At 38.1% G+C, this 26879-nt stretch overlaps 1 protein-coding gene across 6 annotated transcripts in view; it reads left to right on the top strand.

The window, feature by feature from the left end:
- Window positions 1-689: 689 nt before the first annotated feature.
- Window positions 690-26879, top strand: part of LOC126194660 (uncharacterized) — a 118599-nt gene continuing 92409 nt past the window's right edge. For all 6 annotated transcript variants that reach the window (XM_049932859.1, XM_049932858.1, XM_049932854.1 and 3 more), the window contains exons 1-2: window positions 690-792; window positions 6971-7048. In XM_049932859.1, coding sequence (XP_049788816.1) covers window positions 693-792; window positions 6971-7048 — 178 coding nt within the window. In that variant the 5' untranslated portion in view covers window positions 690-692. The remainder of the gene's footprint in view (window positions 793-6970; window positions 7049-26879) is intronic.

The raw sequence follows: 26879 nt of genomic DNA on the forward strand, positions 1-26879 counted from the left end.
GTATCAAATCTCACAGGGCAGTCAGTTTCACCATTTGTATTAAACCTACTTACAAAAGGATAATATTGGTTAAATCTGTTTAGAAAAATAGCGGAAACTCAATTTTACAGCAGGAGGGAGGGGATGGAGGCAGCTTTGTCAGTTTTATCAGGGGTGCTGGATCACCATGGTACAGCTCTGACTTCATCTCTGTGGGAGATAGGTGGTTCTTATCCCAACAGAGCTTCTTTACAGATAGTAAGTGATTCATGTACTTTGTTTGGTTGAATTCAATCCAGTGGTTTAGGAGGAGACACGGAGTGTACATACACAGATATAGTTATTTTTATTAATATAAACTGCATAAATATATACTGCATCAAGATCTGCTGTAACCAGTATCTATGCTACTGAGATGTTGCACCATATTCAGAAATTTAACTCATGGTGATGAAAATGGGGATAAATTTGGTAAACTAAAGATTTCATTATGAAAGGACCCAGTTTATTTTGTTAAAAATGTCATTCTTCTCATATTAATCTCTTGAAATACAGTCTTTAGTGGCACTATCCAGGCACCTCATAAAACATTAAAACACAATAATCTCTTACTAACTGCTTACTTTATCACTGGTATATCTTTTTATTAATTAACTGGTTGTATATAATGCATTCAAGAGCATATCAATTTTTAATTCCTTACAGAAATAAGAATGCTGCTATTGCAGTTTCTCTCTGGTTGGCTGCTACTGGTGGCTTCCTTCAGTGAGTTTGGTGTTCTTGCCCTTGCAAATGGACACAATATCTACAAAGGTAAGCAATTTCATTGAAAATTTATGCTGTTACAAATGGTACAGTCTGAATTATAAATGGAACCTTAAAATTTAATCAAGAATGCTCTTTTGTTATTGAAGGTTTGCAATGGATTAGGCTTTTTTAGAGGGACACAATAATATAGTGGTCAAGTAAAGTACTATAAAAGTCTTAAAAGCAAATATCACCATTGTGCATATCAGAGACTAGATATAGTGCATTAGGGGAACCCAGTGACCATCTTGTAAACAAAATTCTTTTAATGTATATTTCAGTCTGTAGTGACATAAACAGTGTTATAAACAGTTTTAATCTCTTAACAAGTTATCATCAGACTGGTGAAAATCACCTTAGACTACTTGCCAAGTAATTGAAACAAAGCATAATACCTATTTGTGATATGAGGCTGAAAAATACAATTAAAATATATGCTTATCAAAGACCTCTTCAGTACTGTTGTTTATTATAGATTTGGAGAGCATCCTCTTTCTCAGAATTTTCAGTTATTGCCTTAATATATCCAAATTAACCTCAATTCTGACAGATGGTGAGCTTAAACTTTAACAACTATTTCTAACATAGATTTCATAAACAAAAATAAAGAAACACAATCATTCATTCATAGCTGAGTGACTTAGAAACATGTGTCTTCACTGAGAGATTACTAGCCTTCAGGTTTTTGTCTAATTTAAATGTTCCACACAAACACATAATCAAACAGACAGCCAAACATAATCTTCTGAAGCTGTGGTAACACTGACTGTTTATGAGTGACTCGGCAGTCAATGAGAGACATGATAGAGTGAGAGACAGGTGGTTCTCAGCAACCATAGCAAAATAACGACTGAAAAAATAATGACAAAACTGAAAAAGAAGTAGAGACAGAGTGAGAGAGGGAGGAAAGAATGAAAGGGAAAGATAAGTGAAGGACTTGGGCAGGGGAGGAATGGTGTAGAAAATGACAAGAGAGAAAAAGTAAGGATAAGGTAAAAAGTGTGAAAAGGGACATATAGAGGATTGGGACCAAAGGGATTCTCAGAATGGAGGGTATACTGGAGGAATAGTTCTTACTTACGTATTTCAGGGGAGCTGTTGCTAGGAGAAGCATCAAAATGGCATGGGCACTGAAGTAGCTGCTGAGAAAAAGGAATGAAGATCAGAGTTTAATGTTCTTTCAACTGTATAGTCACTGGAGAAGGAGTAGAAGCTCAATATACAAAAGGCATAGGAAATTGGCCATGCCATTTTTGAAGGCACCATCCAGACATTTGTCTGAAGCAATTTAGGGAAATTATGGAAAACCTAGATTTGGGTGTCTGGACAGGGATTTGAACCATTGTCCTCTCAAATGACTGCACCACTGCACTCATCAAACTCTTGAAATCATAGATTTGTGGTGTAGAGCATGTTGAGAAACTAGGTGCTTGAGTTTGCAGTTAGCCACTGTTTGTTGGTTCGTAAACAGTTAGTTAGTTTTTATCCCTTCATTGATATTTACTGCAATATATTACATGGCTTCTTTCACATGTGAATCTTCTTATTTTGTGTTCCATTTGTGTTGACCACAGGTGAATGACCTGTGTGAAGAAAGATTAAGAAAAGAGTTGAAATAGGAAGTCATGACACAGTATGTGCTTGAGCTTTTCAAGGCCTGAATACCGTTGAGTGATACGAGGTGTACTGTTAAGGGACTGGTTCACGCTGATGGTATCTTTGTTGGTGTCACAGAAAGCTGTTTCTGGACTGTTCGCAAAGCTCTGGCAAATGTAGTGTCATATTTGACAAACTCCTACGTCCCATTGCGAATGACTCTCATGGGCAGTAAGGCCCTAGAGATGGTATTTTTGAAATATGGGATTGGTGAAAGCTGTGAAAATGTAGAGGTTTGCTAAGTGATGTGGTGGGTAGTTTTCAGATATCCTCAGTAAGAGACAGACTCACCGAAGTCCAAGACCAGAGTCACAAACATTGTGTTTTGGAAGAATGATAAGCTAAATATTGGTTTCAAGGTCATGAACAACTGTTTATTCTGTAGCTGTGATGTTGGAATAGTTAGGAGAAACTTAGGGAATAAAGTAGAAGCCAGACTGGGGGTGAGAAATCCTTGCATAGTTGTCAGAGTGTGACTGTTTGGGAGGGATTTTGGACAATTTTTAAGGCAAGTGGGAACAATTCAGAACAATGTTCTTTGTGCTCTTTCAGCTGTCTGTGGTCAGTAATACGGGAAGCAAAGAATTCCTTCTACTCATAGGAACAAGTAAGGAAAAATAGATCTTTCACTAGTCCAGTTTGGTTAAATCAGGTTTTGCGCTAGGGCCTGTTGAGAGAACTGAATCTTCTGTAGGGGGCGAATTTTAGAAAGCTAAATTGATGAGAGTGTTGGATATTCAGATCATTGTAACTTACAAGGCATGAAAGAGGTTTCAGGGGCTGAAGAAGGTAGAGTAGATTGGCAAAGCAATATATAGGGGTGAGAATGGGACTGCTGAGTGAGGTGATGGAGGATTTTGGAGGGGACTGATAGGTTATTTGCTGGCTGGAGATACTCACATACAGGACTGAAACATGAAGAGCTATGATAGCTCCCTCAGGTGTGGTTGGGAATGTTCTTCAAGCTTTTGGGGGGCAGCAGTTTCCATCTCAGAAATAAGATGCAGGAAAGTACTGCCACACAGTAAAAGGGTTTTGTGAATAGAAACAGGGGTGAGTAATTAAGATCTTAACTTGGATGACATTGTTATTTGGAACAAGAGTACATGTTACTTCCTCAGCAAGTAACAAATAACATGACTACCTTCGTCCAAATTGTCACATAACTTTCCCCTCAGACTGAGCAGCCCCATACAAAGTCAGTCTCACTGCAGTTAGAAATAGAGCAGTAGTTTCAAAGCTAAAGCTGTCTCTGTATTGTTGTATATTGTTATGCATGAATCATCAATAAACTACTGGTGAATGATTAACAAACTACATTTTTGTTTATTGTATCGATCTTGGAATTTCTATTAGTGAGGCATCGATTTATAAATTCATAACCACAAATGTTCTCAACATGGTAAACTGGAAACTCTTTTTATAATGTTAATACATTAACAATGGAAGGAAAATTTGCCCATACAAGCAGGCATTATAAAATAACTCATTGGAGAAGGTGAAAGTATATTACACATAGATAATCACTGTGTAGTGGTAGGGAGCCGGGTTGTGTTTGGCGCCATAAGGTGCTAGACCATAGTAACAACAAATATTCAATTTAGTCACCCTCAGTACATTTATTAAAACAACTGCTCAATTTAAAACTGAACAGTACAAGTGGATGTCACAACAGGGTGTCCTGGGTGGCTGGGTTCATGGACTTTAGGAAGCATCTAGAAAGTAGGAGGACAGGGAGTGGTAGGTGTGAGGAGAGAACTGGACCCCAGGAAGAGGTCCTGGGATGGTTCCAAGGGTTTCAGAAGTGACTGGAGATCCAGCTGGATTCCTGGAATGGGGTCATCATGACAGGGTTTGTACGTGGATGAATCTGACAGCTGCAGGAGTCCTTCTGCCCAAAAATCATTGCAGTTTAAAACAACAGTGCTGAAGCCTTTGTCAGCAGGTAGGATTTTGAGGTTGGGATCAGCTTTTAGGTGGTGGATTGTAGATGTAAGGTAAGCTTGCATGTTCAAGGATTTGGGGAAAGAGGGTGAGGCAATGTTTGAGGTTAAGAAATTCTGGAACATTAACAGGGGATGATGTTTGGGGGGGGGGGGGGGGGTTGGTGTCAGTGTGTGTTAGTGGATCTCAGTTGGATGGATGAGTGAACTGAGTCAGGCAGGGTGCAGCATTGGTCTTTGGGTGAGTCTGATTGGTAGAGTTGATGGCAAAAAAGTGTTTCCACTGTAGGGATTGGGAGAAGGAGAGAAGGTTTTTAACAAGTCCTGCATGATTGAATTTCGGAGTAGGGTAAAAGGGGAGGCCTCCAGAAATGACTTAATACATCTGTGGGGCCAAGGCTTTGGGAGGAAAGGTTCATGATGGCATTTTGGGTCTTTTTATGTTACTGGAATCTGTATGGTGGTGGGAGAGAGTTTTTGAGGGTGGGGTAAGCATAGTATGTCTGTGAGGCAGGGTTTGTCAGCTATGACTGGAATGTGGGGGAGTTTTGGAGGTTGTTGTGTGGGTGGTGGATTGTGGTAGTCCAAGGTCAGAGTAGGAAGTGAACACAGTGGAGAGTTTTTTGAGGTGGCATTGTGCATGCTGCTGTAGTTCCTAGAGGGCAAGAGTTTGAGTGTGTGGTATGGAATCCAGAGATTTGGGATTGGATAGCAGGAGAATTTTGTGGATGCAGAGGAGGTATTGCAACATTGTTTGGGCTTGATTAACATGGTTTTGCAGGACTGTGTTGATGAGAATTAAGGACTGGTAGAATCTGAACAGATATGGGTCATTGTGGAAGGAGGGATTGCATCCAGAGATGGATAATTTGATGGTAAGGCCATTTGGGGGGATTCCATGTGACAAGCAACAACACAGGAACATGATCTGGGACTGGGTTCTGGGTAGGACGACAGAAACTTTTCTGTATTGAAACAGATGGAAGGAGCACTGATCCATGGTAGAGGATAAAAACGTGTAAAAATACATAAATAATATTGAAATACATGCAAAAAATTCACAAAAATACACAAAAATTGTGGGAAAAATCATGAAAAGGATGAAATGGATGAAATATGGGGAAATAAGATGAAAATTGGGATTAGCCCGATAGTGAAAGGCGAAAACCAACTGAAATCGACATGAAAACATAAAGAGATCTAATAAATAAATAAATATATAAAAAATAAAAGATTGTAATGATGGTAGCAGATCTGTGGGTGGATAAGTTGAAGAAGAGGGACAGCAGATTGGTTAGATCAGTGAAATTAGTACATGCAAACTGGAATAAGAGAGGAGAGGGAGTGTGAGGTGGGAAGGGTTTGGTAGGATGAGGTACAAGTTTGTGTGGCACAGGAAGGTATGGAAAATAACTTGTGAAAATACTTCAGTATTACATCTCTGAAGCAGTAAGTTGCATGTTGCGAATTATTTAGCTTTGTTTGTCTTTATCAATCTGCTGCAAATGTTCTTGACTTGTTGACCAATGTTGGTTAAGAGGGTTTGGCAGTTTCTTGATTCTCTGACATGGATTTGCTTCCACTTCCACAGCAGTCCCGTGTTTGTGGCGAACCAAAATGAGCCCATCAGTTTCAAATAAATGGAACCTGGATTCATCCTAAAACACTGTCTGATGCCATTATTGTCCCCAGTAATGTCGTTCCATACACCATTGCCATCTACCATCTAGCATGTTTCTCCACATTGTCAAAGGTAGGTGGAGAAGTGGACGACACGCATGTAACCATGCCATAACAAACAGAGATGGACTGTCATCCCTGATGGTGTATGATGTATTCCACTGTTCCACTAGAGCTGAGGAGGATACAGATCTGTCCTGCAATGCCATTCGGATGAGGTGTCAATCTTCTTGGTGGGGTGGGGGGATGAGGGTGGTCTGGGTGTTGCGACCTGACACCCATCTCATTGTGTTCTGTGGCCTTCTGTGAACCAATCTACACACATCCATTGCACTGCCAAAACACTTTGTCCCATGTGAGCAGCAATTTCCTGGCTGGATGGATCACATTCTCTCATGCCAACAAAATGCCCTCTTTCAAACTCACTAATCTGACAGTACAGTTTGTGCATGCATCTTTGAGGCATCCTGCATGACTGCTCAAGTTGTACTTATCCATTACCTTCAGTTTATAGTGACAATGAGAGTTGCAGTCACATTTTATCCATAGATGGTGGTGTCTCACGATATCGATGTTAACCTCGAACCCACAGGCTGCTATGATTCAAATACTAATAATTTCTACAGAACATATTAATTTACTTGTCTTGTGAATATGAACTTTGTACCTCTAGTCATTCAAGGTGTTCTGTATTTTTTTTCTGAACATGAGTGTATATTAATACAGCACTATATGTATGATCTGTCTGGTATGAGAAGTACATAACTTGGATTCAGTAAGACAAGTCAGAGTAATTCAGATTGAAATCAAGGTATGTAAATGATCGTATAATATTTCTATAGATTAAAATAAAATCTTGGAGTGTAATGTTTTCTTGTTTATTTACTATATGTGCTATATTTTAGACATGCTGCGTGGGAAAACAAATGAAGCATCTGAGATGGAGGATATAGCTGTACCTGGTCATTTTCCTAAGTTAATGTGTGAGTAATCATAGATAATCTCTCTTGAATTAGCTAATATAAGAACTTAAGAACATTGTCAATGAGTAGTAAAGGTCCATAAATGAAATGTCTTAAATTTATGACACTCCAGAATTATTGCATGATTATGTAGACTTTATTCTTCTGTCAACATGTTCCACCAATTTTTGAGTTAGAATGAGTCCAGGACATAATTAAGGGCTACCTTTATAAATCTTCACCAATGTATGCAGCAGTTTACAATCAGGCATTCCTCTATAAGTGATACAGTTCAGTTATGCTTTGTGACTGACTGATGTCGTTAAGTGGGAGTGGAGCTTCAGGCTCATACACTACATGCCACATGCTCATGGAATTGATAGTTGTGCACACAGAAAAAAAGTACATGCCAAGTGTAAGAGTAACTAAGTAGGAAGAGCACAAGTAAGGGATGGGGATTAAAGAGATTTCAGCCACAGGGATAGTGATAATGGAGGAATGTTTTGAGGGACAATTTGTGCCTGTACAGTTTGGAGGAGCTGGCACTGAAGACAGGATGAAGTCATTAGTGTTGTGGTGTCAATCCTGTTCACTAAGTGGTACTCAAGTTTCCTGTTTGCCACAGTTCAGCACTGACCATTCCTGTGGGTAGACAACTTGTTATTTGTCATACTCACATAGAGAACTACACAGCAACAGCATAATACCTAATGTACAATGCAGCTGCTTTCATACATGGCTGTAACACCGATTAGATAGGAAATGACTATGACTGGATTGTAGTGGTAAGTGGTGAATGGATCTGAGGGACAGGCCTTGTATCTTCTGGTCATCCTGAGGGGACTGGTTTGTGGGATGCAGGGCTGAGGGTAGGGGTGGAATGGGGATTACCATAAATGTTTTATTGACTGGGTGCAGGATTGAATACTACTTTTGAGATGAGTGTAGGATTTTGGACAGGATACCCCTCATCTCAGAGGTTAGTGAGAGTTAGTTGATGGCCTTGCAAAGTATGTAGTTTCGTCTTTCAAGGCCATTTGTGACAATGAGTGATACTGGGAGTAGTATTTGTGGTTACTTCACAGTGGCAATGACTTTTCTGCAAATAAATGGCATTATTGTCTCTGGATTAGTTGGTAAGGATTGTCTACAAGCAAAAAAAAATTGCATAAATATGCCAGAAAAAATTTGAAAGTGCAGTCAATCTGAACATGAAATCTTTCCTTACATATGATGTTATAGTACTTCAAATGTACTTTTCATTTTAGGAGTTTTATGTCAAATTGGAAAAGAAATTGAAAAAGTGGTTGGCTAATGTCTGAAATCAAAGGTTTTTATTGTAGAAAGAGAGATGTCATTATTGAAATATTAAATTCAACCAACTCAGTGTTATTTAAGAATGATTTGTTCATAGAATACAAATGATTCAATGTCAAATGAATTACAAAGAGTTTTTATAAAATCAAGAATACTTCACATCACTGTGGAATGACACAACAGTTACAGTGAATCCTCAACAACTTTTCATTTTATGACAACATTTTCTCCAAATGGAAAATTGACCAGATAAAAAGTGAAGGAATCCTGCCTCATTTTCTGCACATCAGTCTCTCTATGTAGCAAACTAAACTGAATGTGTTTCATGATCTTTGTCAGAAGATCAGCCAACTGATTTTTTGCATTGATATGTTTCAACATAATTTTGCAGTTTAGAAATATTTTAGAAATATAGACATGTTGGACCTCTATATGTTTTGACTGTCATTGATATTCAACATTTTTTACTAGTCTTAATGCATCAACTTTGTAAATGTAAAGTGTTGGGGGAAGTTCTGGCATTTTAACCTATTCAGACTGTAAACAACATGATCAAATTAATTTTTTGCCCCCTGCGTTTGCTGAAATAATTTCTACTTCAGTTGTAAAGGTGGTCATTAGCTTCTGCAACTGACTTGTCAGTAATATTTCCCCACCAGTGTAGGCCTACCTTGCCGCAGTGCTGGTTGTTGACTGGCTTCTCCACTTGTCATCTGCCAAATCAGCATCACTGTAAATTCTCAAATCATCTCTCTCATAAATAATACATAAATGGATGTGCAGTTCCGATATCAGGATATCTGTTTCACTTGATTCTAGTCTCCATTATGTGGTTTATCCATGGCCTGAGCAACTTTAATCAATGAGCAAACTGGTCTTCCTTCAGGAAGACATCCAACACCTCTATGAATTGTCGTTGAAAGATACATAAGACATCAGACTGCCTCATGGTAGATGACAGAATTGAATCTAATTTTATTACTGTAAAGACCTAAGAGGTCCAAGACATTACAGGCATCAGTAGAGTGACAATATACATTGTGGCATTGCATATCTCAACATATTACTGATTGGAATATTTACAACCTTAAAATAAAGAATGCATTATGTTACATTTTACTGGTAGGTCATATCCTAATTCTACAAGTGCTGTTATAAAAATTTACAGTCACATCATTTTCTTTCTCTCAAATAAAAATTTATCAGCTTCCTAAGGACTCAGTTGTAGTAGAAATACATGAAATCAAAAATTTTTGATTAAAAATTTTTTTTAATGCCTAGATCACAAACTCTTTTTCCTTAAACAATTACAGCATGATAACTAGTTTTGGTTGCTTTCTTCAGATCATCCAAAACATAAAAAGCAGTGAATATGCAATAAAAGCTATCATCATTAGCCGTAATCATGCAATTGCATGTATTTGTATTGTGGGTCAACAAGACTATGACTTTATGCAGTCACAAATATCATTGTGAGTGAGCCAGGTTGTAAATCATCATCTCACAATATGTCAGCTTGATGCATATGGCATCACAATTAACAAGGACAAGTGTGTGTTTGCTAAGGACAAAGTACAATTCTTGGGCTACCTTGTGTCAAGAGAAGGTATTTCTCCTACTCCTCAGTGGGTCTAAGATATTTTGCAGATGTCCCTTTCTGTGATATTCAAAGAGTTATGGTGGTTTGTAGGTATGGTCAATGGTTGCCAGCAACACCTGCCAAAGTCTGCAAATGTTAAAAAAACCTATCAGTGATATGCTAAAGGGCCAACGTACTTCTGGTGTCAGAAAACTCCCCAGGACAGGTCCAACTGAGGAGGCTTTCAAGTCTGTGAAATTGTCTTTAGCAAAGGCTGTCTTATTGGTTCACCCAATTTCTGGTACACAGGTGGATCTTTTTATTGGTGCCAGGAAATCGGCTGTGGAAGCAGTACTCCAAGAGTTGGTATCAGGAGTGTGTCAGCCACTGACTTTCTTTTCAAAATGTCTATCTACACAGCAAAAAAACTTTAGTGCATTTTTCAGAGAGTACTTGCTATATATCTCTCTATCAAACATTTTTGACAGTACCTCGAAAGCATGAAATTCAAAATTTACACAGACCACAAACCCTTAACTTCACTTTTTCAGCAGGTGTCTGATTTGAACTCCCAACATCAAATCTTTTACATGTGATTTATTACCGAATACTCCACTGATGTGAGCCACATCTCTGGGTCCAACAAAATTGTCACGAATTGATTATCACACTATTGTGCACCTTTCGCATGTATAGTCTGCACAGATTCATTTTTACAACAGCATCAGCTCTGTCCTGCATCCACTAGTCTGAAACTTGAATGTGTGCCAGAACAGGGTTCCCAATCCTGTCTACGATGTGACACTTCGCTGAATGTTTTGCACCCGTTTATTCTGTTACATTGGAGATGCAGCATCTTTGACATTTTGCATGCCTTGTCCAATCCTGGTGTCAGTGCTTCTGCTAAGTTTGTGGCCTCCAAAATGGTGCAGCAGGGAATGTGGAAAGATTGCCAGCACTGGGCGTGTAATTGCATACCATGTCAGAAAAACTAAACTGATTGCCAGACGACCTCTCCCATGGATGCATTACCCACCCTGATAGGTCGCTTTCCCCACATTCATGTTGATGCTGTAGTACCCCTTTCTTGCTCAGAGGGGTTTTGCTATGTTGTCACCTTAATTGACAGGTTTTTAAGGTGGCCGGAGGTGTACCCAGTATCTGACATTTCTGCTTGCACTATTATTTGAGCTATCATCTCCACATGGTTTGCTCTGTTTGTTATTCCTACAGTAATTACATCTGTCAAAGACTGTCAGTTTGATTCCCAATGATTTAATGAATTTCTATGTATGACAGGTTGCAAGTACCTGCAAACTATGATCTACCATCCCTGTAGTAATGGGATGGCAGAACGTATAATCTGGACTCCGAAGGGTGCCTTGGCATGCCACTATGGGGTGTGAACAGTTGCCTTGCCTGTTGTTTTTTTTGGACTCTATAGCGTTGGGAGTTCTTCAGTGCAGTTAGTCTACGGTGAAACATTGAAGGTACCCAGTGAATATTTTGCTTCATCCCCTTTGAGGGACATGGGAACAAGTGACTATGACCAATTTGTGCATCAGCTACAGGCTGCAATGCAACAGCTACAGCTTCCTCCACCATTGTGGCATGGTTCTCAAGCATTCTTTCTCCCCAAAGACCTCTTTGCTTCCCTTAGGTATAGATCAGGGATGACACCATCAGGCCCCCATTGGCTCCTATTTATTTAGGACCGTGCACTGTGATTTCCCATAACATCAAGATCTTCATAGTTGATAAGAATGGAAAACATGTTACAGTCTCAGTTGACCTCCTGAAACTGGTGTTTACTGAGTTACCACAGCCCCCCCCCCCTCCCCCAACATGTAGATTCTCTGACCAATCTTCCTCAGCCTCTTGTGCCAGATATCCCTTCTCCTTCAACTCCTCAGACCCATTTTGGCTGTTGTATCAAATGCATTTACCATGAGGTCCAGGGCACTGTAGGTTCCCAGAGTGACAGTGTCCTGTCTGTTTGAGCATAGTCTCCAAAATGGGATGGAGGGGGGTGGGGTGGGGATGGGGGAGCTAATGACATGAATGCAGTAGTCAACAACCAAAAAGTTAAATGTTATATTGTAAGTTACATCTTTTGTTTTATTATCATTTGTCTCTTCTTTGTATTATTGTCTAGGTGTGAAAATGTGCCTGTGTTGTGCTCATTTGTTGGGATGTGGGTAAGTAGATTGTGATAAATAAAGAAGGATTCATTAAAGTGCATATTGTGTACACTTGTAACCTATATTATTGTTTCATTTTATTTCAAGGCTTCTCATAAGCACTGATGAGAGATTGAGCCCTATACTCTCATTATTGTTCATCTATACTGTAACATTTCTTTAAGCAGACCAGGAAGAATTTCTGAATCATACATGCATTCTGAATCAATGATGGAAATTTCTCTTGGCAAGCAGTGTAACTCTCCAGATGAATGTTATAGTCAAGGTTTCAGTGTAAAACATGCCACTCTTTTTTACATATTATCCTCTCACTGCATATAGTTCCAGGATAACTGAACAGTACAGCTGTACTTTTCTATATCCAAAGGGTTTGTTTGTACTTTTCCTAAGTCCAATCACTGAGGGATGAAAAGGCACACATCTAAGGCTAGACACCTTTTAATGCATCTAGTCCAACTCACATCTCAGAGAAACATAAACTTCTCTCCAGTTTCACAACTGGCTCTTTGTGTCACACTCCACTCACTAACTATTTTTGACCTACACCAAGAACAGCACTTCTCATACCTATTTCATGATCAGATTTGGTTGATTAAGCTGGCCATTTCCAGGTCTGTTTGTCTTTCTGACTTGAAGGAGCGCTGTTTGGCAATATATGAATGTCCAATATACAGGGTGTAACAAAAATGCATGGCAAAAATTGCAGGACACATTCCTCACCTCATAGATGAGGAAATTATTTTATATGAATGTGGGTCTGGAGATACTTTGTTTCCATGTTGCAACTCATTTTCTCCAACTCAGAAATCACAAGAAATATGGTACACACAAACAGAATGCACCAGCATACCACATGCAACTCTTTCTCACAGGTGATGTTCAGTATGCCCTCCATGGGCATTGATACATGTATCAATTTGCTGTCACAGTGAATCTCAGATGCACTGATGTATCCCTGGTGTACTACATATGGTTTCAGAGCCTTTCATAATACAGGCATGGAGACTGTGAACATCTTGTACTGGGGTTCCGTACACAAGAGCTTTCAAATGCTTCACAAATGAAAGTCCAATGGGTTTAGATCTGGAGAATGTGGAGGCCAGGCAATTGGTCTCTCTCTACCTATTCATCTGTCATCAAATCTAATATTTAGAAACTGATGGATATTGAAATTAAATGAGGGAATGCTCCATTTTGCATTATGTATATGCTTTGTTGCACAGTTAAAGGCACATTTGCTGACAGATCAGGTAGAATATTCTCTATGAAATTAAGTTGACTTTGTCTGTAGAGCCAGGGTGGAAGAAAGTGAGCCCCTACCAAACAGTCACCAACAATGCTGGCTCAAACATGGACAAAAAATCTTTGTTAATGACTTGCTTCAACAGTTATGAGCAGATTGATGTCTACCCATACATGCTGATTGTGGACATTTACAATCTGATCTCACTGAGACTCATCAGAGAAAGTGAGTTGTAACATCCATGTTCATATAACATAATTTGTACACCTATGTGTGAGGAATGTGTCTTGCAATTTGTACCTACATTTTTGTTACACCTGCATAAGTTAACCCTTTGACTGCTATGCACAACACGGGCAGTCACACCTCATGTGCTGCATTGTTGCACCGCTCACCATGTGCTGGGTACTGAATGATTTTCGTGCACTCACCATGCACAATGCTTCCAACACACTCACTGTTCTTCAGCTTTCTATTTTGTCCTGGTCTTCTGACTGGCTTTGGAAGAATTGGAGGTATTTATTTACACTTCATTTTCATGTGAGGTGCATTTTTATTATAATATACGAGGTCTGTCTAAAAAGTATCCGACCTTTGACTTTCCCACGCAAAATAGAGATGATAGAGTGGTGCCACTGTACACAATAAAGGTAGAGAACTTTATGTGCATGTGTGAATTTTCTTCCCACCTTCCATTGTGTCAGTCGCTGCCTGTCGGTCACTGAGTGAGGTGCTACACAGTGTGTTCGTCGGGTTACCGATTCTCTCAAGATGACTGAACGTGTTGAGCAAAAATACTGCATCAAATTTTGTCAAAAGCTTCGTGATTCTCAAAGTGAAACAATTCATAAGATTCAGCAGATGTTTGGAGAAGGTTTGGGTGTAACACAAATTAAGGAGTGGTTCAACTGATTCAAAAATGGCTGCACATCAGCGGAGAGTGACCAGTGTTGTGGCAGGCCCCAAACTGCTCAGAGTGCAGCTGTTGTTGAGAGGGTGCAAAATTTGGTGATGGGAGATCATCATTTGACCATGCAGGAGATTGCCCAAGAGGTTGGAGTGAGTAAAGATTCTGCACATGGAATTTTGCATGATGATTTGGACATGCACTGAGTGTCTGCAAAATTCGTGCCCAAGTTGTTGTCGCCGGAACAAAAAGACCTCCATTTTGACATTGCACATGACCTTCTGGACACCTCCAACACTGATGCTGGGTTTCTGAACACCATGATAACTGGAGATGAGTCATAGGTGCACAGGTATGACCCAGAAACAAAAAGACAGTGATCGCAATTGAAGCATCCCGGGTCTCCAAGGCCGAAGAAAGTGTGGCAGGTGCGAAGTAAAATCAAGGTGATGCTGACTTTCTTCTTTGACGTCCATGGAATTGTGCATCATGAAAATGCACAGACGGACAAACAGCGACAAAGGAGAAGTATCAAAAAGTTCTCTGGAGACTCCGTGATGCAGTTCAGCGCAAAAGACCAGATATGTAGACAGAGAAAAACTGGCAACTCATCACGACAATGCCCCTGCACATTCATCCCACTTGATCCAAAATTTCTTGGCAAAACATGGAATTACAGCTGTTTGCCAACCTCCCTACTGTCAAGACATGGCTCCTTGTGACTTCTGGTTGTTTTCAAAATTGAAGAGTCCCCTGAAAGGATCCTGTTTTGAGAGTAGAAAAGAGATAATGCAGAACATGACAACGGAGCTGAACACCATTCCAAAAGAAGACTTCCAGAGGTGTTTACAGCAGTGGAAGGATCGATGGGCTAAGTATGTGCAAGCACAAGGGGCCTACTTTGAAGGGGATTAGTGTCCCAACCCCATCAGGTATTCAAAATATTTTTTTGGGCCAAAGATCAGATACTTTTTAGACAGGCATTATATATACAAATAAAGATGTTTACAAGAGTAATAAACTTCTTCATTCTCTCAAAACAAGATTTAACAGCTTTTTATTGCTGAAGTGGTTAGTGATAAGTTTTGAAGCCCGGATAAGCACAAAGAGTTACATTGCATTCCTTACAGCACAACTTAGTTTGTTTCTTAACACCATTTTTAGCACAGACTATGCATGTCTTGTACTTTTCCCACTGATCTGGTAAATGTGTCGACACATTTAGCCTTGTAGGATACTCTTATCGTTTAGCGCCACCTGCTCTCTTGTGATCAACATAAAAAGTTGCAGAATTTTCTCTAATTACATAGAGATGAAACTTTTAGTACTTCATTTTTGTCCCATATTCGTGGTATAAGCAAAAGGCATTGACCATTACCCATGTCCGAACTATGGAAAAACAATTTTCTGACCACTTAGGTGTCTTCCGTGTACTTTCCACTATTATTATTAGCATGTCACTTCGGTCAACTAGTCCCACTGATTTATCTATTATCACACTCAGTTTCATTTTCAGATAACTACTCTTGTGACCTCTTTTTGAAGTCAAATGCATTTCAGCTTTGTGGTATGTTGATAGCATCCAGACTTCCTTATTTTCCTGCCACTTCAGAGAGATTAGCTTTTCTGATTCTGAAGATCGGAAAGTTATTTCTCCTTGTTTCAGTTTCTCCTCCATTACTGGCATTTCCTTCTGTGTTTGCCTAACTGTACCACATGTGTTTGTCGCCCTATCATTCAACCAACAAAATAGATCTGGGCTGGTATACCACCTGTCGACAAACAGTGAATGCCCTTTCTCCAAGTAAGTTTGGAGTAATGTGGCTGCTGTGTTTCCACACACTACCATACCATGATTATCAGTGTCTGTCTGTGTGCCAACATAAATGATAAAATAGAGTATAATTTGTCTCGAAATCACAAGTTACAAAAATTTTAATTGAAAACCTATTTCTCTTTGCTGGAATATATTGCTTTACTTTCAGGTGGCCTTTGAACAGCATCAGAGATTCATCTATACAGAGTTTCTCATAAGGATAGAAAGTTTCCTTGAACATTTCCCAAAAATGTTCTGCAATAGGCCGAAGTTTCGACAAGTAATCCCCATTTAGGGGCAAAATTTTGTCATTGAAATGCAATAAATTCAACAGCAAAAAATATCGGTCTCCAGAGATTACTTTGGAAAAAATTTGTGTTTCCAGCAAAGGATCTGTTGACCAACATTTACTCTGTTTTAACTTTTTTACTCTAACCATCAGAAAAGAAGACACTATAAAAATATACATTTATGACACATTTGTGTCACTCCACTTGTTTATACTAGAATTTGTCTTTGATTTGAAATTGGCTGATTGATATGTATAATACTTATTTGTTTCCTGGCAAATCTTTTCAATAATGTCTGTATTTATAAAAAGTTGAAAGAAACAGAGGCAGTTCTCATTTTCACTTATATGAGCTTTCATTCCTAATGAGGATTTGTTGAATTGATGCTTCTTTGGATTTATGTTTTCACATCTCCATTTGTTTTCTGTCATCCTTGTGGGTTGCTGTGCATCTTCATTTGAAGATGATGAGCGTTGAATAGATGTACTCAGCTGTGGACTACCTCTTGATGTCATAGGCTTTGCACTAGTAATTACAGATGGAGGTGAATCAACAATGTCTGTAGATTGTAAACTATTCACAAGAGAATCGTCTTCACCTGAATCACTGTCTATTGATGAACACAGAGATTTGTCAGAGTCACTCTCCATTTACATCTGTGTTATCTCTACGGAGGTGAGGAGCTTTTTGCATCCCATCACAATACATAAATTCTCTATGCAAACATAAGTGAATAATAGGCAACTGATGTCTGAACCAAGAATAGTCTCACAGAAAGGCATGAAACTACAGTTTGACAGAAACCACAGTAGCATCATCTGTTGTGTCTAAAGCAAATTACTCATACAAGTGCTGTGAGGGTCTGCCAAAAGTGCTGACATTGACTTCAAATGTAGTCATGTTCCGTGTATTGAAACACTATCTGTTGCGGTTAGAGCAAATGATAAGATGTGGCAAGAATCTGCCAGTACTGCTGCAAGTAGACATCTTATTCAAGCACAGCTAAACAATAAGCAAGCGAATATCTCAGAACTCCTACAGCAGTCGGCAGCACCTGAGGCACAGCACGCTTGGCCTCTGTAGCAGTCGTCTGCAGTCAAAGGGTTAAACCATGTGCATCCACTGTGCTGTTTTAAATTACTGTGGTTTCCTGAAAAATGGTATGTTTTTGACAGTTTCCACGACTTTTTAACAAAATCTGCATTAATTTTATATATCTGTGTACATTAGTAACTTTAATATTATAACCTTCTGTAGCTTTAGAGCAACAAGTATCAGTCAGTTTCCATGTGTATATCTCAGTATAATACAAACACATTATGTTATGATTTTCAATTACTAGCTGGAGAACTACTGAATGGATTTACCTCAAATGTTTTAAATATAATTCTTCAAACATTGTGAAAATGAAAATAAAATTTATATCTTGTCATACAATCCAAACATATTAGAAAATGTTGTTCAGTATGTTGAAACTTACTACTTTTGCTTCTTTACTTGGAGATTTTGCTGTTCAAGCCATGGCAGATATTAATCTTTTGTTTTGGTTTCTGCATCCTGCTATGGGACCTTTCACTCATCTTACAAAGGACCACCAACCATATGTTTCCTTTCAAAGGGTTTACTATGAAACAGAAAAGAATTTGAATCACAGTTCTGAAAACCTATTTTCTTCCTGACTTCCAGAAAATGGTTGTTGCAGCAGTGCAGTGTCCTTCCACTTAACTGTTCTGATTAAACTCCCTGACAACCTTGTTGTTCAGGTGATTTGCATAACATTTGCGACGATGCTGCATTAGCCACTTTGCACATGCAAAAGGCAGGTGGTGACAGAATAATGTCACTTGTGGTAGATGCATGTTCTCTGATGTTGCACACTAATGAACAGTTCTGCCATATCATCAATTATTTGTAAGGTGACACCACAGAGTCTTCAATGGGAAACCAAGTTTTGGGGTCTTCAGGCAAAAAATGTGCAGTTTAGCTAACATATGCTGTACTGTATAGACATTCTTGAAAATATGCCCATATGGCATCAAGTTATTTGAACCAAGGATGCTGTCAAACAACAAGAGCAAGTCAGCATTCACAGTTTATGGGAAACTATTTTCAAAACTGTACAACACAAATGTTACCCTAATAAACATACCAGTGTGACATTATCTCCTGCAGTGGTCGTGTGCTAATACAGAAACTGAGCACTATAATTTAGAACTGCAGAAACTACACAACAAACTAAATCATGTGCACTTGCTAGACATAAGCAAACTGAAACGTGAAGAACATACCAGACACAGACTTCTCTTAAACAGAAATGGAAAGCTCAACTTAGTGAACCAAATAACAGAACTTCATAAGGAGCTCCATAACCACAGACCCAATCATCTTGGATTATAATCAGCAAGCTTTTTGGTCTCAATTTCAAGGAGAACTTAACCCATTGGATTGGAAAGAAACCTTTTCACATGCCAAAGAAACCAACTTAGAAGTGAGTAAATTGTCATTACAGTGTAATAATTTGACTGATTCAGAATACCATATCATAAAGTGTTGTAAAATATCAGTGCCCTTTAGGATAATACATCTGAATGTGCAGTATCTAGGAATAAACTCAATTTGCTGCAAGTATTTGTGGATGAGAATTCACCACACCTGTTAGTAATTACTGAACATGTACTAAAAGACAATGAAATTGAGTATTGCAAATTAGATGGTTATGTATTATTAGATAGTTACTGCAGGCAACGCAAATGGGGGTGGGGTGGCAATATTTGTAAATGAAAATTTTCCATTTAAGAAAATCTCATTTGTTGAACAATACTGCAAAGAAGGAACATTTGAAATGGCTGGTGTTGTGGTCCACATAAACGCTCATTCAGGCAGGTTAACTAAACATAAAGTTATTGGTATGTACCACCCACCAAATACAGATGTGTTATACTACCTTGATAGACTTAACAGGGCAATTAGACACCCAGACCCCACTGACCTTAGCATAGTTGGAGACTTAAATATTGATGCAAACTCCTGTAGTATAACCTATTTGAAAATAACAGATATATTAAACTCATATAATCTCACAAATATAGTGAACTCTGACACTTAGTAACCAAGTCAAGCTCCAGTGAGACAGATTATGCAATAGTCAACAAAAATGTAAAAGACACTGTTAACTTTCAAAGTGTTGATTTTCATTACTCAGATCACTATTGTCAGGTATAAGATAATTGAGAAGAAGCAGGTCCTGACAATCACCAACATCAGCGCCTTCAAAACTAAATTATCAGAGGAGAAATGGGACACTATTTACCAAACCAAAAGGTCATAAAACAAATGGTAAAATTTTATAGGACACTACTGAAGCATTTCAACTGCTGCTGCCCTCTCAAAGAAATAACCAGGGTATGAACTAACACTCATCTTGAAAGTAATATTAGGCTGAAACTTACACCTAGGCTGATTAAGTTAAGGCAGAATATAAATGATCTTGACTGTTTATGTAAGGAAACAAAGCTACATACATTTAAGGATAAGTACAATTAAGCCAAAGAAACTTTTAAGACAGACTTCTTACACTTGAGGAAACAGATAAACAATGATACAATAGAGCTTTCAGAAAACGTAGGTAAGGTATCCTGGAGACTAATCAACAAACTTCGTAAAGCCACCAGCAAGGGACAGAGTGAACCGATTTGCATTAGACATGAGGGTAATCAAGTGAAAGATCCAAATGAAGTATGTAATTTATTCAATAAGCGTTTTATCTCTCCTTTTGACCAACCAGCCCCTATTGTAAATCTACAGGCTGGCACACTAAATGATGTCACAGATTGTATAGAGCCTGAATTTTTGGAGGTGAATCAACAGGAAATATTTAACACAATACAAAAGCAAAAGAACAAGCATTCATCTGGATGGGATGGTATCTCAAGTGTGGTGTTAAAGAAATGCGCCAATGAAATAACTAAATCACTTACCTTGTTAATGAAAACATATACCCAAATGCCTTAAAAATAAGTGTAATTCAGCCAATCCATAAGAAGGGAAGTAAAGAAGTTTCAAATGTAGACCAATACCACTAATCCATACCTTCAGTAAAATATTTGAAAGAGTTATCCTATCACACACAACATTTTTCTCAAGAAACGAAATGCTTACTGAATCGCAGCATGGGTTTAGGAAAGACCTAAGCATGGTCACTGCTGTTACCAGTTTCTTCCATGAAGTATATAGCAATATAGAATGGGGTATGCAGACAGCCAGAATATTCCTTGACCTGAGCAAAGCTTTTGAGTGAGTAAACCATGAGCTTCTCTTAAAAAAACTGCGGGGGCACAATATCAGTGATGCATCAATGAAACTTCTAAACCACATCTCTGGTGAATCAGAAACAGTGTGCCAAACTTACACATCAAATTGACAGTAAGATCTTAACTTTTAAATCCACAAGTGAAACATGACACAGGGAGTCCCTCAAGGCTCAATTCTTGAACCGTTCCTCTTTTTAGCATTTATTAATGACGTTGTACACCCCATTAACTCGCACGCTGATGACACCTCAGTTTTATTTCATGGTAAGGATTGTGAAGAACTGAAATTTTCAACAAGTAATGGGCTACTAGAATTAAATTCATATTTTAATGCACAAGGATTAAAGGTCAATGTAAATAAATCCCAGATGCTAATATTTACAACTGGCAGCGCACACAACTCATGCATAAATGAGATATGTGGGCGTAGAGTTAGAGGAAGCAAATGAGTGTAAATTACTAGGGATCCGCCTGGACTCAAACCTCTGGTGGATTAGCCACATTAACACTATATGTAAAAAAGTCAGCAATGGGCTGTATCTTCTTAGCCAACTGCCCAAAATGGTGCCCACCCACACGCTTAAAACTGTGTATTATGGGGCAATCTATCCCCATCTTATCTGCTGTATAGAAATATGGGGCTGTGCTGCAGACATTCACCTTAACATAGTACTATTGCTACAAAAAAGAGGGTCAAGGATTATTCATGGACTAGGCTATAAAAACACTTGCTGTGATGTTTTCAGACAACACAAGTACTTCACCATATATTCTTTGAATCTTTGTAAATTAATTACTTTTTTGTCTCACAAGAAACTGAAGTAACTGATTGTAGTGATAAGCATGACCACGACACCAAGTCCAAAGAGAACTACTACCGACAAAAAAACAGATTAAAAATGATCAACCAGAGCCCATGTACTAATGGACTGACATACTGTTATAAATTGCTAGAGTCCATGAAAAACAGTAATCGAAAGCAATTCAAATCAAAACTAAAGGAATTCATAATTGAAAAGTGTCTTTATTCACTCAACCAATTTTGAATGGTTAAGTTTAAGAGCTGTGAACCAATGTATAAAAACAGTTGGCAGTATTAATATGTGTAAGATGTAATGTATTTTGACAAACATCAATTTACTGTTTAATTACTACCAGTAAGGCTAAGATCTAAATGTATTTTATGTTTGTAACTGTACTTGACATTTGCAAAAGCCATCATCTTGATGACTCCGCGCAAAAAATCTAAATAAATAATCCTGTTTCTCAGTTACAACACAGCAGATAATTTGGAAATCTTCATGTGTGATCCTCTCAGCTAGATTACAAAAAGAGGAAGAAATGGGTCTGTCACCTTAATAATCATCATGGAAGCATGGTTGGATTCATAAAGGAAATGATCACAATGACATGCTTTTGCACAAAAATGTGGTGCAAGTCCAGGAACACCAGTCTGTATCAAGCTATTTACTCATCTTACATAAGGAAAGCCATAAGATGTAAAGAAGATAACATGGAAACTGTGATGTGCATGCTCTACATGTTCTTGTACACAAGTGGGAAAAGAATTGTTATCACTCTCACTCATAGCTTCATACTTATACTATTCCTAATTGTTCATTGCACCCCACTGTGCATCAGAAACAGAATAAGCATAGGCAAAATGACTCAATAACATTTGTTGGATATCACTGTTATTGTTTGGTAGAAAGGTAATGGTGAGCATTTCCTGAGTTTATAGAAACTGTACGGTTGTCATGGGTCATGAGAGCGGGTTTTGCCATGATAGTGAGTAGACAAAGTAAGATGCACATACTTTTTCCATGAAATGTAACTTTATTAAACTTGAACACAAGACACATGCTTTATTACAGACATTCCAAAATGAATTATAAAAAGAACAAGAATAAACCAAAAGACATTATGCATATAGTATTCTTAGGGCTTGGTTTTGCTTACTTGTATTTTAACAGGCCTCTTGCTCTGTTGGGCTCAGTAATAGAAAACCAACTAATATAGCAAAAATAGGTATTTAATAACAATGGGCCCATTTGTGTGATAATAAAAAATGAGCAAGTGGCTGTTAAAAACAATAAAAGTTACTTACCTTGGTATCCTTCACATAGAATTCTTCTTCTGCAGTTTGTCTAGGCCCATGATTTGCTTCCTCTGAGAGGGGTAGGTTGTTGCTTTCATATATGTACAGTGAAATGTAATAATGAAGCAGAAACTCTATTCAACTTTTTTAATGTATGTTGATTCTTTCACTTCATGGCATCAGTCAGAACACTTTGCATAATTTGAAGAAAACATTTATAAAAACCAACATTTAATGCAGCACATCATGGCTGCTTGCACCTCATTCCAACATAACTGTAAAACACCAGATTCCAGAATCCAACCTACTACATCATCATACAACCATTAGTAACTCATAAATTGACTAGACTCAGACTGATGACTACTTGCTACATACGCAAATCAAAAAAGTGTAGTAAATGATTAAGTGGCTGTTCAGGGATCTTTTATGTTACAAACATATTGTACAGTATTGATATGATCAAAATTATTTCCAAAACAATTTCATTTGCTGTGGAAAAATGTTGTTTGCAAAAGACCATGATCTACTTTCAGGCTATGGCCACACAAAGTATTACAGTCTGTCAAGAAGTTTTTTCATCAGTTGTTAACATTGGTCTGATACAATTTTACACTTTTGAATGCTTGATAACTGAGCTTGTGGAGACTGATCATTGATTCCAGTTACTGTGGGTGTTCTCATAGAATAAAAGAGAATGGTCACTGTGTTAATACCTGTGCTGCCGTCGAACCTTTGCCAGTAATTGAGATCTGTGAACTACATGAACATTAACCCAGACCACCTTCATCCCTTCATACTTGATGTCTTTGCCAATGGTGATTGTATCTTCCAACAGGATAACTATCCATGTCACAGGCCAGTATCACACTACAGTGGTGTGAGGAGTGTGACAGTGTACTCAAGCTTTGTACTGGCTGGAAGATTTGCCTAGTCTGAATCCAATGTAACACATGTGGAATGTTATCAGGTGCCCACTCTGTGCCCATGAACCACCAGCCCACAGTTTATGGAAATGGTGTTATCTTTGCATAGATATCTAGTGCCACATACCACCAGAAGCCTACCAAAGCTTGTCAAATCTAATGCCACAATGCTGCTGTCTTGCATTCCAAAAGTGGATCAAGATGCTATTAAGCAGATGGTTGTAATGTTTTGGCTCATCATTGTGTCTTTGTAGCCTAACAACCATAGTCTATGTGTACTGGTTTAGTGCATACATTCATAGCATTTTTCCATAAGTTTAAACGCAACAGATATACATAACAGAGATTTTAGTCATCAGTAATATATTTCCCTTCACTATTTGCAACAGTCTGCCAGTGCTGGGGTAACTTTTCAATTCCGTAACTGTAAAAATCATGTAGGTTTGGGGCAAAGAACTTGCCAAGCAATATTTGCAGCACATTTTTGTCCAGAAAAGAAGTTTTTGAAGGCTGTTTGATAGAGACTAGAAAAGGTGGAAATCTGAGGAAGCACGATCAGGTGAGTAAGGTGGGTGTGGAGTGACTTCCCAACCCAATTCCTGTATAGTGTTTTTTTGTGTCTATCAGAATGTGAACAGGCATTTTAGCAACATATCTTAATCTTACATTTGTCTTTCCTGTAATTAATTTGACTTGTTATTCCAGTTCATATCATTAACAGATATTTGTACAATGTGAAAGGGTCCAATAGTTTTAACACTAATACTGTGAATGATTATACAGGATTCTTTTATTTTTACTTTAAGCATTATCTTGCATTTGTCTCAAATTAAAGCTGATGTTTAAATTCACTTTTCTAGTGACACATAATTTTACAAGTGTGGGCAATGTCATCCAAGTAGAATTGCATTATGATTTGTGCCCACAGAAATGATTTTTATTCTATTCTGCAATTTTGTAATTCGTGCAGTATGATAATAATTTACTCCATAGTGGTCTTATGGTTTGATATCCAGTTTAATACAACACTTATTCCTGTGAAAAGGTGTAGCTTACATTATTATTTGCTTTAGTTTCAGTTTGTATGAGTATTTATGGATAAGCCACTGCTTAAGTCACTTTTTAAAAGCATCTCCCACCAACATTTTAAAACTGCTTGGCAGCAAATTATGAAAGAAATGTCCTTTGTCACAAGTATTTTTTGCTGTTAATGTTAATCACCTAGTACCATATGGAAATTTATTTTATGTTCCACAACACGATTTTGAATTTGTGTGTTCCTATTTGTGATGTTAGAATCATCTTTAACTAATGTAATGCTTTGTAGCACATACATGGCATAAATTGTAAGAATTTGGAAACTGACAAATAGGCTTTTACTAGTTGTTACTGCAGGTCCAGTTTATGACACAAGTGACATGAGCCGTTGCTTGGGGAGTCAAGCTGAGAGCCAGAGGTGTCACAGTTGTAAGATTTATTTTCAGGATGTGTCACAATGATCAGTGCCACCTGGGGAACCAAGCTGAGAAGGGTGCCAGGGGCACCCAAATGTAAGAAAAACCACAATCACACTGTGTTTTGGTGAAGTAAAAAATGTTTATTATGATCTTACTTGCGGAAAATATATGTTATATTTACATATGCATCACTGATGATGGCACAGTGATGCTGAAACATGTTTGGGTACTGAGAAGAAAAGCTGTTTTGCATAACTGACGGACCTCACATCCTACAATTTTAACTGCAAACATGGTCAACACAAGGAGCTGCAAATCCAAATGTTGAATATTTATAACTTCTTTTTAATACTGTCTGTTTTTAATCTCCTGCCTTCTTTGGGGAACTATTATTTGCACTGCTTTTTGTGTTCATTATGTATCTCAGAGTTAGTCAAACAATGAAAAATCCAGGATGGAATGTCAGGCAGACTGTGTAGGCTATTATTGAATGGTTTTCTGTGAATTGTTTCACTCTCTATTTTGAAAGACACAATATATTTAGTTCTACACATCTGGAGGTACTACACCAAGAAGTTTAATGTATTGCAAGGAAATAATAATTAGAGTAGAAGCTTCAAAATTTTGAGGTGTACATATTGATGAGAATTTGACCTGGAAAAAAACAAATTTTGTAACTTCTAAAACAGATTAGTTCAGCCATACTTCCACTTTCAATCATTGCAAATCTTGAGGAGAAATATGTGAGAAAGTTGACTCATTTTGTGTACTTTCTTTAAGGGGATACGGAATCACCTATCCCCGCAATGTTAATATATGCCTACTATAGGGAACATTTTCTCACAAACTACTGGAGACAGAGAGGTAAAAATTTTACTGTATGTGCATTCATATGTTACAACAATACTGAAACAACAGTTTATTGTCAAAGTATTTTCTTACAGAGATATTGTACATTTATTTTTAAGTAAATTTTTTCCATCTCTTTTTACCAGACTATCACCCCTAAGTCTTTTGTAAATCAAGTAATTAAAAAATCGTTGTTTCAGTATGTAATAGGGACCTATGTCACTACGTCATAAAAATTTCAGACTTCTAGGTTGACCAGTACCTGAGATAATGTTCCTAGATGAAGTAAAAAGTAAACTTACGGGAAACGGAGAAAGAAGATTAAAACATTCCTGATCCGTAGCTAATACCCCCTTCACAGTCTTCATAATCATCTTCAAGTCTTCTTTTGGCACCCCTCTGCACCTGTCTTGCTTTTTTCACTAATGTCTTGATTATATTATCAGCATGCCTTAGTCTGTGCTGATCTAAAAAGAACATAGCACGTACCGTACGGGAACCAACACACATACCCAACTTTTGAAGGACCTGGCATTTAGTTATATTTCCAAGATTGAAGGTTGCCACAGCATCATACACACCAAAATGTAGTGTATTAATTCCGACAAACACTGTTTTTGGGAGACGATGCCATATCACACTATTCAAGCACTCGTTGGGGTTCTGCGTTTTTCCGTGAAGACATTTCATCAGAAGACTTCTGTCAGCCAGATCTCTGAAAATGGGCTTTATTTCTGCCATGATGGCTGATGGTAGACTGTGGTGGTGAATGTATTTCTCTCCTGTTGTTAGTCCCCTATTGTATTTACACCAGCTGTTTTCACCTTTGGGGCACAAACCATGTTGTGGATGCTCATCC

Source organism: Schistocerca nitens, chromosome 7 (assembly GCF_023898315.1).
Source record: "Schistocerca nitens isolate TAMUIC-IGC-003100 chromosome 7, iqSchNite1.1, whole genome shotgun sequence".
NCBI classification, from domain to species: Eukaryota; Metazoa; Arthropoda; class Insecta; order Orthoptera; family Acrididae; genus Schistocerca; species Schistocerca nitens.